This window comes from Lagenorhynchus albirostris, chromosome 8 (assembly GCF_949774975.1).
Source record: "Lagenorhynchus albirostris chromosome 8, mLagAlb1.1, whole genome shotgun sequence".
NCBI classification, from domain to species: Eukaryota; Metazoa; Chordata; class Mammalia; order Artiodactyla; family Delphinidae; genus Lagenorhynchus; species Lagenorhynchus albirostris.
Genome location: NC_083102.1, coordinates 23,209,597 through 23,222,974, shown reverse-complemented (window position 1 = coordinate 23,222,974; position 13,378 = coordinate 23,209,597). Strand labels below are relative to the sequence as shown.

At 37.5% G+C, this 13,378-nt stretch overlaps 1 protein-coding gene across 3 annotated transcripts in view; it reads left to right on the top strand.

The window, feature by feature from the left end:
- Positions 1 to 13,378, top strand: part of CALU (calumenin) — a 28,329-nt gene that overhangs the window by 3,875 nt on the left and 11,076 nt on the right. The window contains exons 2-4 of one of the 3 annotated variants that reach the window (XM_060156744.1): positions 5,249 to 5,377; positions 5,562 to 5,793; positions 10,628 to 10,821. In XM_060156744.1, coding sequence (XP_060012727.1) covers positions 5,314 to 5,377; positions 5,562 to 5,793; positions 10,628 to 10,821 — 490 coding nt within the window. In that variant the 5' untranslated portion in view covers positions 5,249 to 5,313. Of the gene's footprint in view, positions 1 to 5,248; positions 5,378 to 5,561; positions 5,794 to 10,360; positions 10,555 to 10,627; positions 10,822 to 13,378 lie in introns of all 3 variants that reach the window. The other 2 variants (XM_060156743.1, XM_060156745.1) reach the window with 2 other exon arrangements.

The following is a 13,378-nucleotide window of genomic DNA, read 5'->3' as shown; positions in this document are numbered from 1 at the left end:
AGGGAGGGACAGAATTTGAGGAAGAGAAACTTATAGGTCATTTGAGAAATGGGAGATGGGGAGATGCATTTTTCACAGCCATTGATTTACCTTTAGATCACATGGTAAGTTCACAGGCCTTCCTAAAAAAAGAAAAAAAATCTCAAATAACCTAACCCTACCACCTGAAAGAATTAGAAGAACAAACAAAACCTAAAGTCAGCAGAAAGAGGAAATAATAAAGATCAGAGAGGAAATAGAGATTTAAAAAACAATAGAAAAAGTCAGCAAAACCTAGAGCTGGTTCTTTGAAAGGGTAAACAAAATTGACAAACCTGTGGCCAGACTCACCTAGACCATATGGTAAAAATTCATACAACCAAGTCCTTCATTTATGTATTATGTTTTCCTAATGTTCTGTTATCCATTGATGAATAGCTGTCATGACGGAGAAAGAGAAGGATCTTAGCTTTCTATTATTTGGTTTCCATTTGGTTGAAAAGAGAAAGATGCTTCAGAAATAACTGCACTAATGTAGTTCTTCAGATGCCTTGTGTAAGAAGTTGTTTTATATTCCTTCTCACATTGTCCCACATTATATATCCTTTGTCTTGAGAGATATCCTTTGTTTCTATTTAGACATTTTTATGTGTATATGGATTTAGATAAATTTAGTAGTCTCTTTTTTTAGTGTCTGTATTCATAAAACAAGGGGCCTTTTGTTAGTTTCTAATAGCCAGGAGTTGATATATGTGGGCACAAAGTGCATAGTTTTTAAAACTTACTAAAGTGCAGATTTTTCATTGCCCACTGCAGAGAGAGAAAGGTAGGACCATTGCTTTGTCCAGCAGGTGGTCCTTGATGACCTTTTTAGGCAGTTTCATCAGTAGTGATAGAAACCTAGATTTCAGGGTGACAGTAGGTGGTGAGGAAGCGGAGACAGCAGTTTCTAGAGACGGTATGGGTGAAGGAAAGGGAAGAGCATGCTTGAAGGAATAACGGGGTCTGAGAAAGACTGATTTTGGATTATGAAGACCTGAGAAGTATTGATTGACAGAATGGAGGAACCTGTAGAGGGGCAGGATTGAAAGTTTAATTGAGAAGGGAAAGGATAGAGAGATGGATAAATGATAAAGCTGAATCACTTGGCTTTTATTCTGAAATTCTTCTTTTGTCACTGTATCAAGATGTTACACCTCAATCTTAAATGTAGTTTTCCCTCTAGAATCAGTGAGTCAATCTGTTACATTTCTTTATGTTACACAGTATCAAAACTTTACACAGTATCCTTCCCAGGCCCTGATAGTGTTAGTGGGCTTAAGCATTAATTCATATTAAAACATTTGGGGTTTGCAGAAGTTGTCAGGGTATTATGCAAGAGTTGTTAGAGTATTATTCTCGGGATGTAATTAGTCATTTATAAAATTTTCCTAAATGGGAAGCCCCCTTGTTAATAGACATAAGGAAAATCCTCTGTTGCAGTGACTCTTGATTTTACTTGATTCTGTAAGCCTCTAACATTATAGATATTATTTGGATATATCACAAAATAACAACATAAAACTCATTCCTTATCTCTGTAAAGGATTTTATTTGTCTAAAGAGTTATTTGTAATTTGAAATGGAAGTTTAATTTTGTCCTAAAATAAAGGCATACTGTGATGTTTGAGAGAGCCTCTGAATCTAATTTTCTCTTTACTGTTCCACTGATCTGATTGATTGGATTCAATTATTGGAGAGTGGGCTGGAGGGTTATTCTCCTAGGGCAGTGTTATTTTACTTTATAAAATAGGATTTGTGTCTTAAGAATAAATATGTGTTTTTCCTTCAGTCTCCTTTTCCAATCTGGAGAAATGGCTTGAAAATGTTTGCTTTGCTACCTAAAAATGCAAAGAATTTTTATGCTATTGTTTAGAAAGTAATACACATAAAAAGATAATACACGACTGTGTGCTCATTTACAAAAAATAAGACAACACAGCAGTACAGTAGTGAAGTTCACTCCCCACGAACCTTACCTCCCCACCCCATCTCTTCTCCCTTCAGCGTAGGGCTTATTGCTGTTTACAGATAGATGTTTATCCTTCCACACCATTTTTGTGCATATATGTTATATTTTATACAAATATAAACAAGCTGGGGAGATTGTTGGATTTTGCTTTTTATATAAATGAGGTCTTGACATTGTTTTACAACATGCTTTCTTATTGTTGTTTTTTTTGTTCACTGAACATATCTTGGTGCCTTGTCAGTTTCAGTGTGAATAGGTCCGCTTCTTTCTTAAACTGTGTTGTGTTCCACAATATAGATTTAATATGTATTTACCACTTCTTTTGTTTAGTTCATTTTCCTTTTTTTTAAATCATTATAAACTGTTATCATTGAACATCTGAATTGAAGCGTCTTTGTATATAAATTTGGGTATTTTGATGGGATAGCACGAAACAGAACATTGATAAACTTTCAGAAGCATAGCCAAGTCCTAACATTGGTGAACAGCTTAAGAATAGTACCACCTTCTTCCCCTTTCTCTGTGGGTCTTAGGGCAGTGCTGCCACATTGTTTCCTCTGATGGGTTTTCATGAGTCTTAACAACTGTCCAGCAAAATTACCCTTTTTGTGTGTTTTTGAAATGGGCTCTTGGGGAAGTAACTGCCTCCCATTATCTCCTTAGCTAACATTTCTGTTTGTCTTTTTGGCGTTGTCCTAGTTACTCTAGAACACTTTCTACTCTCTATTGATATATCCTTCTCTGCCATTTCTGGACTTCCCCACTTAGCTGCTTTCCTATTGAACACAAATAGTGCCCTCTTATGCCCTTTTACAGCCTGAAAGTTACTCAAGGAGGCCTCAGGTTGTGCCTTTGTATAATCAGCTAAATTGTGTTAGCATTAAACATATTCCTCTATTTGCTTTCCTTCCACTTTTAAGGAATTTTTATATAACGTAACGTGCTCACCATTAGCTGTGCTAAGCATTTTTTAGTTTATTAAATCCAAAATGCTTTGTAAATCCAAGCAAATACAATGTAACTTCTTTTAGTTACTATTTGGGGGTTACAAGGAGTTGGATACATTAAAATATGGCTAATTTATTGGCATATTTGATTTCTTTATCCCTTGACACAATTCACTTTCTTCCTTCTAATTCCCAAAACTTTGAGGCAGGATCAGATACATGCAGTTTCTTCGTATTAAGTGTACTCTCAAGTCACATTTCTTAAGATATCATTATGGCCATTTGAGAATTTGGTTAGAATACTGGTTCTCAACCTGGCTGCGTTTTAAAAATATTTATGGTTAAGGGTGGGGTTCAGTGGTCACTTATAAAAACTCCCCAGGTGATTTTAGGGTACAGTCTAGGTTGAGATCACTGAGTTACAAGCAATGCTGAAAGAATTTTTATAATGAAAAAAAATTTATATATAAAATATTGGCCTTAGATTAGATAGTTCCACTGGTGACATCCTGGGGAAGGTGAAGCCTGTGGCTAGTTTAATCTGCAGATTAGGACAAGATAATGCATTTAACTTTCATGTGATGCTGTGTCCCTCTGTACTGTAGCCTTGTATTAGTTTCCTAGGGCTGCTGTAACAAATTACCGTAAACTACGTTGCTTAAAAGGACAGAAGTTTATTCTCTTACAGTTCTAGAGGCTAGAAATTAGAAATCAGAGTGTTAGTAGGGGCATGCTCTCTGAAGGCCCTAAGGGAGGATCCTTCCTTGCCTCTTCCTAGCTTCTGGTGGTTGCCAGCAATCATTGACATTCCTTGACTTGTAGATGATCTCTAATCTTTGCCTCTTTCATAATGTGGCATTCTCTTCTCTGTGACTGTATCCAAATTTCCCTCCTTTTATAAAGACACCAGCCATTGTATTAGAGCCCATCCTACTTGATTACATCTGCAAAGATCCTATTTCCAAATAAGGTCACATTCACAGGCACCAGGGATTAGGACTTCAGCATATCTTTTGTGGGGACACAGTTCAACCTACAACAGGCCTCATGCCCAGTAACCATCTACCCATCCAGTAAGGGAGTCACTGGTCATAAGAGGAAACGAGTGAGTGATAATAGGAAATTATAAAAGTTTATACTCACCACAAGGGGAGAAGCCTTCAGAATCTGTGTTCTACTGATAAAGGACTAGTTAAAATATGAAAGCCTGGGAAACTCTTTCCCCTTGATTTTTTTATTTTTTATTTTATTTTATTTTTTGGCCATACTGCACAGCATGCAGGATCTTAGTTCCCCACCAGGGATCGAACCCATGCCCCCTGCAAGTGGCAGCATGGAGTCTTAACCACTGGACCGCCAGGGAAGTCCCCCCTTGATTTGTTTTTTTGTGTGTTTTTTATTTATTTATTAATTTATTTCTATTTGGCGGTGTTGCGTCTTCGTGACTGTGCACGGGCTTTCTCTAGTTGTGGTGAGCGGGGACTTCTCTTCGTTGTGGTGCGCGGGCTTCTCATTGTGGTGGCTTTTCTTGTTGGGGAGCACGGGCTCTAGGAGCACGAGCTTCAGTAGTTGTGGCACGAGGGCTCAGTAGTTGTGGCGCATGGGCTTAGTTGCTCCATGGCATATGGGATCTTCCCTGAGCAGGGCTCGAACCCGTGTCCCCTGCATTAACAGGCAGATTCTTAACCACTGTGCCACCAGGGAATTCTCCCCCGCCCCACCCCCCACCTTGATTTTTAATTTTACAGTTTTCTCTAAAACCTTAACCTTTCTGGACAGTACTGTAGGTTATCTGTCAAGAGTTCTAAACAGTTTCTATCCTGCAGCTTCTCTGCGATTTTTTGTCACTGTTTTCGATAAAGTGTTCCAGCCTTGTGCTTGTTCATCAGAATCACCTGTGACTGCAGAGATTCTGAACGTACAGTGTAGAGCTGGGGAATCTGTACTTAGAACAGTATTCCAGGTGGTCCTTATACCTGGGTAGGTTTGGGAAACAAGTATACAGAATGATAAGGCAGTTATCCATCACTGTACCGTCTCAGTGGTTTGCTCTTTGAAGGTGATCATTGGTTCTTATCTGACAACCATCAGAATCACCTGGGAACCATTTAAAACTACAAATGCTTGGGTTCAGCCTCAGAGATTCTAATTCAGTCGGGGAAACTTTTTTTTTTTTTTTAATAAAGCTTCCTAGGTGATCCTAATAACCAGCCAGGTTTGAAGACCAGACCACTGATACAGTACAAAGGTAAAGTATTTGGAGTCAGTAGGTCTGGATTTAAATCTTGGTCCTTTCACTTTTAAATCTTAGGAACTTGGGCAAAAGGATTAAAGTTCTACTTTGGTGTTTTTGAAGTGAGACCACTTACAAGGTGGATGTTCCTAGTAATTCCTTGTTCCTGTAATTCCTTGTCAGCCTACAATCAGATGAAGAAAACTGGTGAATATTTCTCAGAGTAAAACTGGAAAGTCTGATATCCTACCATACTTTTTTTTATGGATTAAAGTACTAATATTTGGGATAATATCAAATTAATATTGTAACTGGATGTGAGCTTTTAATTTCTTGTTTCATTATTAAGCGTACTGCTTCCTGAATGAACTACCTGTCTTTTTTCTTTAAGATCTGATTATCATGGACCTGCGACAGTTTCTTACATGCCTGTCCCTGTGCACAGCCTTTGCCTTGAGCAAGCCCACGGAAAAGAAGGACCGTGTACACCATGAGCCTCAGCTCAGTGACAAAGTTCACAATGATGCTCAGAGTTTTGATTATGACCATGATGCCTTCTTGGGTGCTGAAGAAGCAAAAACCTTTGATCAGCTGACACCAGAAGAGAGCAAGGAAAGACTTGGGTAAGGTGCCAGCTCTCAGGGAGCTAGTTAGAATAATGACATTTCTTTATAAATCAACTCATTCTTTTTTTCTCTTTTGGCTCAGTCACTCAGTAAAGCTGTATTGAACTACATCTTCTGAAAACTAACCACAGAATTGCTACCACTAAAATTTAATTAAGCGCTTTCCTGCATTTCTCCATTGAATAATAGTTTTTACCTCGTTCTACAAAGCAAAGTCATTTATGCATAAAATTGCCAAATACTATAGGACTCAGCTTAAACTGCATCATCTTCACCCCAAAGGAACATTACATGGGGGTTTTCTCAAACCTGTTGCTTTTAATTTTTAAAAACTATCTGTGACTTATTTATTACTGACCATGCCAAGTCTTTGAGTGGATAATAAACTGCAAATTAGACTCCTGGACTGACTAATTTCTGTAGAGTTTATGGTTTCCAAGGATGTTCTTCACCCTCTTTGGTTTCATTGTCAGATATTTGCTTAATCAAAAACAAAACCAAACCAACCTTGCCTTTTTTTTTTTTTTTTAATGTGGACCATTTTTAAAGTCTTTATTGAATTTGTTAAAATAGTGCTTCTGGTTTATGTTTTGGTATTTTGGCCATGAGGCACATGGGATCTTAGCTCCCTGACCAGGGATCGAACCCGCACCCCCTGCATTGGAAGGCGATGTCTTAACCACTGGACCGCCAGGGAAGTCCCTCAACCTTGCCTTTTAGCAGGTTGTAATAAGCAGTGGTCTTAATGTCAGAGTATGTGTTGCTATTTCAGTAACAGCTGGGCCATAGTCAGGTTCTGTGGCTCTCTCAGCAGGCATCTTTTTATTTAAAGAGTTGATTTGGTAGAATTCCAGTTGATTATTTCTGAGGATCTGAGAATGTCTTTTTTAGCTCTTTCAAAGCCTTGCTTTTTAAGGAAATGCAGGTTAATTCAGTGAACATTTTCTCCTCAATGAAAGGCTGCCATTGGTGTAACTTTCTGAACTATATTCAAGAGATTTGTCTGAAAAGTTATACCACATAGGAATTTCCAAAAATATTTTGCCCATGGATAGTGCTGTGATTAGAAGACGTTATAGGATTTGCTTTGGGTGGTACTTCAAAATAAATTTATTCTTTCAACGGGTTTTCTGCTAACTGAAGGATATAATATTTTATTCTTAAACACTCACAGAAACAATAAAAAGATTTTGCTGTGTAGAATGAGAAACTCCTAAAACATTTGAAAGTAGATAGAGAAAACAGAAATTTATCAAAGAGTTAGTCTTCTGTTAGGTTGTTTTTCTAACTTTGAGGGACCATGCTCACTTTTAATTTTAATCTTATAACTGTGCTAACATTCCAGGCTGAAAATAGGGATGCATGAGGGCGTTCTCAGTCTTCGTGTCTTGCATAACGTGCATGTCCAGCCTACATTTTGGTCTGCACATGTCTCTGTGCAGAATTACTGTTAAATAATGAAGGGCCCTTAGGTTTGGTGTTCTGGCTCTGTGTAGGTACTGGAATAGCTCTGCTAACAGTCTTCAGTAGAGAGAAAATGTTTCTTTTTGTCATCAGTAAATATCAAAAGTTCAACACATGAGCGACCCCATATTTGATTAGAATAAGATGGTTAAAATCATGTTTTTCATGGAATGTATGAATGAACCAAGTACTATTTTCTTCTCCCAAAATGGAGATAATGGCAAATATTTCCAGTTTATAAGGTGATGTACTGTTGCAAGCAAGAATTCCAGGTGAACTTTTTTTTTCTTTTAACTTACTGTGGCATTTCTAAACATTATTTGGTACGTGACGATACATCAGAGGTTGCGAACAACAGAGTCCCCCTTTTCCATCTATCTAGGAGGCCAGTAACTATTAGGAGATAAGATCATTGTCTATACCTCTAGTTGCAAAAATTCACTACTATTTTTAAATTCTTAGTTATAATACCTAAAAGACTTTAGGAAGCACTTAAAAACAATTTTAATATCCAGTTTTTAGTTCCTTTTTCTTATGAAGAATGTTGACAAATAGAAGATTTTTTCTTGTGTATGTATTCTCAACCCCACCCCCAAGAAGTCTAAATATACTTAATTTTCATTTATGTGTCCTTCAAATGATTATTTATTTTGAGGTGGTGGTCCTTAATAAAGTTTTCACCCTTGATATATTTGCTGTAGAAATGAACTAGAGCAGTTCATCATCCTTTTTTGGGTCACAGGCCCAGTCCCTTTGGCAGTCTAGTGAAAGCTAAGGGCAAGTGCCTACATATGAATATATATAAAATTTTGCTGAAAATTTCTGGAATATTGTGAACCCTCCTGGAGCCCATTTAGTGACCCAGGTTCTTAAAAAGTCAAAGGATTTGTTTGATGCCTTTTGAAATGTAGAGGCATATGTTACCTCTTAGAAATAATATAAGATCCACTAGGTACATTGTGTCTGTCGTGGAGTGAGTGCTTATTTAGTGGCATCATGGATCTGTAGGGTTCTCCAGTATCATAGAAATATAACACCATTAGCTTCATAAATTTACACAGGCTTTCAAAGATCCGAGTTTAGAGCTTCATGCCTAAAATAGGACATGCCCACTTCCAATGTACTTTCACAACTGCCTGCAGGCTGGATAGCTAGCAAGATAGGGATGGCTTTTTTATTTTTAAATGGTTTTGTGGTTATTTTTGTTGTTGTTTTTAAAATATGTTACAGACCATATGTGGCCCACAAAGTGAAAATTTCTTCTTATCTGTCCTTTTTCAGAAAAAGTTTGCTAACCTCTGAATTAAACCATTTGGGATATTTCTGTTGGGATGAATAGAATGGCATTTAGCCAACTTCATTAGGAAAAGCCCATCTTAAACAGTCAGATGCCTTTTTTATCTGAGTGTTCCTTCTCTTTAGGCTGTTTATAATAGTTTAAAATTTTCTTTCGGGAATAAGTACCTTGCCCTTTTTTTCTTAATGGTACAGTGGCAATCTTGGTAGCCAATACCTTACGGACACAAACTGGATCCCATTATAGAATATGCAGAAGTTTGGGGGCGGTTAAAACTTAATTTATTAATATTCTTAAGATTCTACAGGTTCAAGTTGCAAAAAATTTTTGTCCCGTGTCCATGTAGATAGAGGAGGATATTTGAGGTGACTTCTTACTGCTTTACCTTTTAACATTTTAGAGCAAAAGCTGTAAGATTCTCTGAAGGAAAATGCTTGTTAATTACAAGATTTAAGTAATAGACAATCATGGCTAACAGCATGTCAATATCAAGATGAATTTGTGTTGCTTGTATTCTGTGATTCTAATCACTTTCCAGTGTTGTATTCATGAGATGAATACAAACTGGGGAAAAACATTATTTGCTACCAAACGACAGTCTTTTTCAGTCCTACAAGTAACAGAGCATAGGAGTATGCCAAGATATCAATTCCATTAAAAGTTGTTGGGGTTTTTTGTTTGTTTTGTTTTTTTGGCCGCACTGTGCGGCATGCCGGATCTTAGTTCCCCACCAGGGATCGAACCTGTGCCCACTGCAGTGGAAGCACGGTGTCTTAACCACTGGACCGCCAGGGAAGTCCCCCATTGGAAGTTTTGATTTAAAGTTCTTGTGACTTTACATAGGCTGTCTTAGCTTCTATAAGTAAGTGACTGCATCTTTAAACAGAAGTTTTCATATCATGCACATATTTTGAAATCCTTAAATAAATCATTTAAAAAATGTCTGTCAGTAACATAACAGATCTAGAAGAAAGAAACTCATGGAGGGCAAAGTATATTGATTCTTTAGCTTTGTAGTTTTGCTTTATCATCTGCACCCTAACCCTCTCAGCTTATTAACATTCTCATAATCAGGGATATACATTCTTACCACATTACTTCTTCAGAGCTCTCTGGTTTTGTGGTTATGTGTAAAAATCCAGTTCAACATAGTGTATAATAAACTGCTAGCCATTTTTAAAAATAAGCATGCTTCTGTCTCTGTGTACCTGTTTTGGGGTTTTAAAAAAAGTAATCTTGACTTTAGGTATAAGTGATCCTGGAACTATATTTGATATCTTTGTATTTTTAACAGAAGTGTTTTGGTTTTTTTTTTTTTTTTTGAAAACACAGCTGAATTTTTTTAAAGTCTGGTTTAAATTTTTGAATTTTTAGAAAACCAAGCCAGTGGTTGTGATTGTTTACCCAGAAATTGAGATTCTCGTAAAAGCAATAAAAAAAATACAAAGATTTGCGTGTTGTTTGATGCTAAGAGTGGAGAACCCAGATAGGAATGGATATTCACTCCTGAATTCTGACCATCGGCTGAAACCTACCTCTAAAGGGATAGCCCGGATTCAATTTTGGATCCAAGTACACCAGCCATGGACTGTGCTTGCCTTGTCTGGATGGCTCATTTCAGACCAGCAACGGGCACTTAAGAGAAAAATTTTCAATGGCCTGTCTGGCAGTTTTGTTTTGGAAACAATTTTTATTTCCATGCTTTAGCTCTGGGCAACACCTGTGCCCACAGCACACACCTGGCTAAGTCCAGAGCCTAGTGTCCTTTTAACCTCTTGCTGGATTTCTCTGCATTTTCTACAGAAAGATTGTAAGTAAAATAGATGGCGACAAGGACGGGTTTGTCACTGTGGATGAGCTCAAAGACTGGATTAAATTTGCACAAAAGCGCTGGATTTACGAGGATGTAGAGCGACAGTGGAAGGGGCATGACCTCAATGAGGACGGCCTCGTTTCCTGGGAAGAGTATAAAAATGCCACCTACGGCTACGTTTTAGGTAGGTCCCTACTATCTGGGGGAAAAAGCTTTGTGGAGCCGGCACTTTGAAACGTAACTGTTTTGTCTTGTAGAGTGATTGTAGATAAAATAGACGCGGATAAAGATGGGTTTGTGACGGAGGGGGAGCTGAAATCCTGGATTAAGCACGCCCAGAAGAAATACATATATGACAATGTTGAAAACCAATGGCAGGAGTTTGATTTGAATCAAGACGGCTTAATCTCCTGGGATGAGTACAGAAACGTGACTTATGGCACTTACCTGGGTAAGGGGCAAGATGTCAGCCTGGCAGAGACCATGGTCTTGAGTCAAAGAAACAAATGGGTCACACAGTGAAGGAAAGGAAGAAATTATGCGTATCTGAGATAGTTTGATGCTGAGCTGATTCTCCTTCTATTAATTTTGAAGTTGTATATTGTGTATTTTTTTTAATTTGTTTTATTTTGGTTTTCTAAGGTCTGACATCTTTTAACATCGTTAGCATTTCAAATATATTTCCCCATTTTTTCTTGCTGTCATCCCGCAGAGAGATCATTTTTGTAGTAGATCTTGTTTAAAAGGCTGCATTGTTCCAACAATGCAAAGCAAGAGGCTTTGAGATGTCTCAAAGCCTGACATGGTCACATTAGAGTGTTGGACCCGAAATTCAAACCAAATTAGATTTCTTTGTAACTGGTGAGAATAGAAGGAAAATTACTGTTTTTCCTTAATAAAATAAAGATCAAATATAATCGCTTTCCTTGATGAAATTTAACTATTTCAGTATGTCTGCTTACTGAAGTTTAGAAATGAATTATTTCCCATTTGTTTTCTCTGGCACATGAGTTTATCAGCCTGCTTTGCAAATGCTTCAAGGCAAATAAATGTGACTTTGATTGCTTTCTGTTGATTTGGTAGCTTGTATGCTTGGGCCACCTGTTAGTCATTTTCTTTTACTTATTATACTTGCCTGCTGTTGAATGCTAGGTGGCGATCTTACTGAGTTGATGACTTAGGGTGTTTTTGTTAGTGAGATTCCTCTATTGCACATGGTTACAGTTTGAGGCAAGAATGTATAAATGTTACTTCTTGCATTTTTATTCTGGAAATTAAGTAAATTTCTGGGTTAAAGCAGGCATTCTCCATCACCAACTAACAAGCAGTGAGTGTACGATGGTCTGTTTCCCCCCGCTGGATAGCCAGCTGTCCGTGTTAATTACAGGACTGCATGCGTTTCTGTTGAACAGATTTTTATTTCTGTATCAGGCTTGTTCTCATTCCTAAGACTAGAGTGGCAGTCTCTCTCTACGCTTGACACTTACCCAAGAACCAAACATATCCTTCACCCAATTAAAAACACGTGTATTAAAAAGTCAGTGCAGATAGAGAGGCATCCATGCTTCTTGCTCTCTGGCTGAGACCCAACACCCTCTGATTTATTTGGAATTAATTATAAATGTAAAGCAGTGGGTAGGCTATTGGTGATCTCAATAGAATGGTGTGTTAATAATCTCAGCTCAGACCTAGTCACTCACTTACTGTCCAGAATGAATCTTAAACTCTTTGTATGATTATGTGTTGAGAGCTTTGTTGCCTCACAGGGCAAATGATTCAATGTAATGGGTATTTCTACTGACTGAGACTGCATAAGCTGAAGCTCTGGCTGGAGAAACAATGTCTTTATAAGGCATCTTTCCCTGGAGGCCTGTGGCTGGACAGTACTCGGGGTAATGAGGTGCCTTACAAAAGTGCTGAGGAGTTTTTGTGAAAGCGTGTTCTTGGTTCAGCTGAGTTCGGGTATAAATCACTTTAGCTTTTAGTCTGCTTTCCACAAAAGGAGCATTAACCCTGTCTCTGCCACAAGTAAAATGTGAGATACTACGATCCACCCTGCCTCCACCAGAACTAGACCAAGAGCCTACCCAGGCCAGATAGCCCAGTAAACTGGTGCTTAAGACAGACAATGGCACTCTGAGCAGTGATGATAGGCATGTGAGTTTAGTCATTAAAAATAAAGTTTAAAAAAATAAAAATAAAGTTTTAAAGCTTCCTTTTTCATCCTTATATATGTGCATGTTATCGGGCTACTTGATTCCAGTCACCATGGTTTAACTGAGGAGGAGAGAAGGGCTCTTAGCTAAGAATCTACTCTTAATATATAAGTTGTCTTCTGTTATCTTTCTTATTTATGTTACATAGTTTGTACTGAAGCTTTATTTGTTTAGAAGAAATGACTTAGTATCTGAGAAAGATCGTACTTTCCTTAAATTCTTTGTCTCTAACCTGTTACGGCTTTGAGTATACACGTATAGGGTCCACAGAGCCTCATGATTCAGTCAACTATCTCACTAAATTTTGACACTCAACAAAGAATGAAGCTTCAAGTTGCTCATCTCTCAAAATAGAGCAGTAGTTTATTGTTGTTGTTTTTAACTGTGCTTAAAGTATGGAAAGATTGAACTTCAGTATCGAAAGTCAGCAGTGTAATGTTATTAAGGGACCCTGTGGGTCATTTTTATAAAACTAGTGCTGTATCTTTTTAAAAATTTGACCAATATGTTGTAGGAACAATCATTTCTTACCTTTAATATGGTGTCTTTTCCTTTCAAAATATCTTCACATGTTACCTTATTAGGTCCATACAGCAACTCAGATTGAAAAGGTTTTTTTTTTCCTTTTCTGCCATTAACTCCACATTTTTTCAACTTAAAGAAACAAAATTTCATTTTTCTAGATTCTTACGGAGAGACTAAATAACTACTGCTTGTGCAGTTCAACATCCTAACAGATGGATAAATCCAAATTTAATTTGGTTGTAATCTAATATTTATCTTTTGTAACAG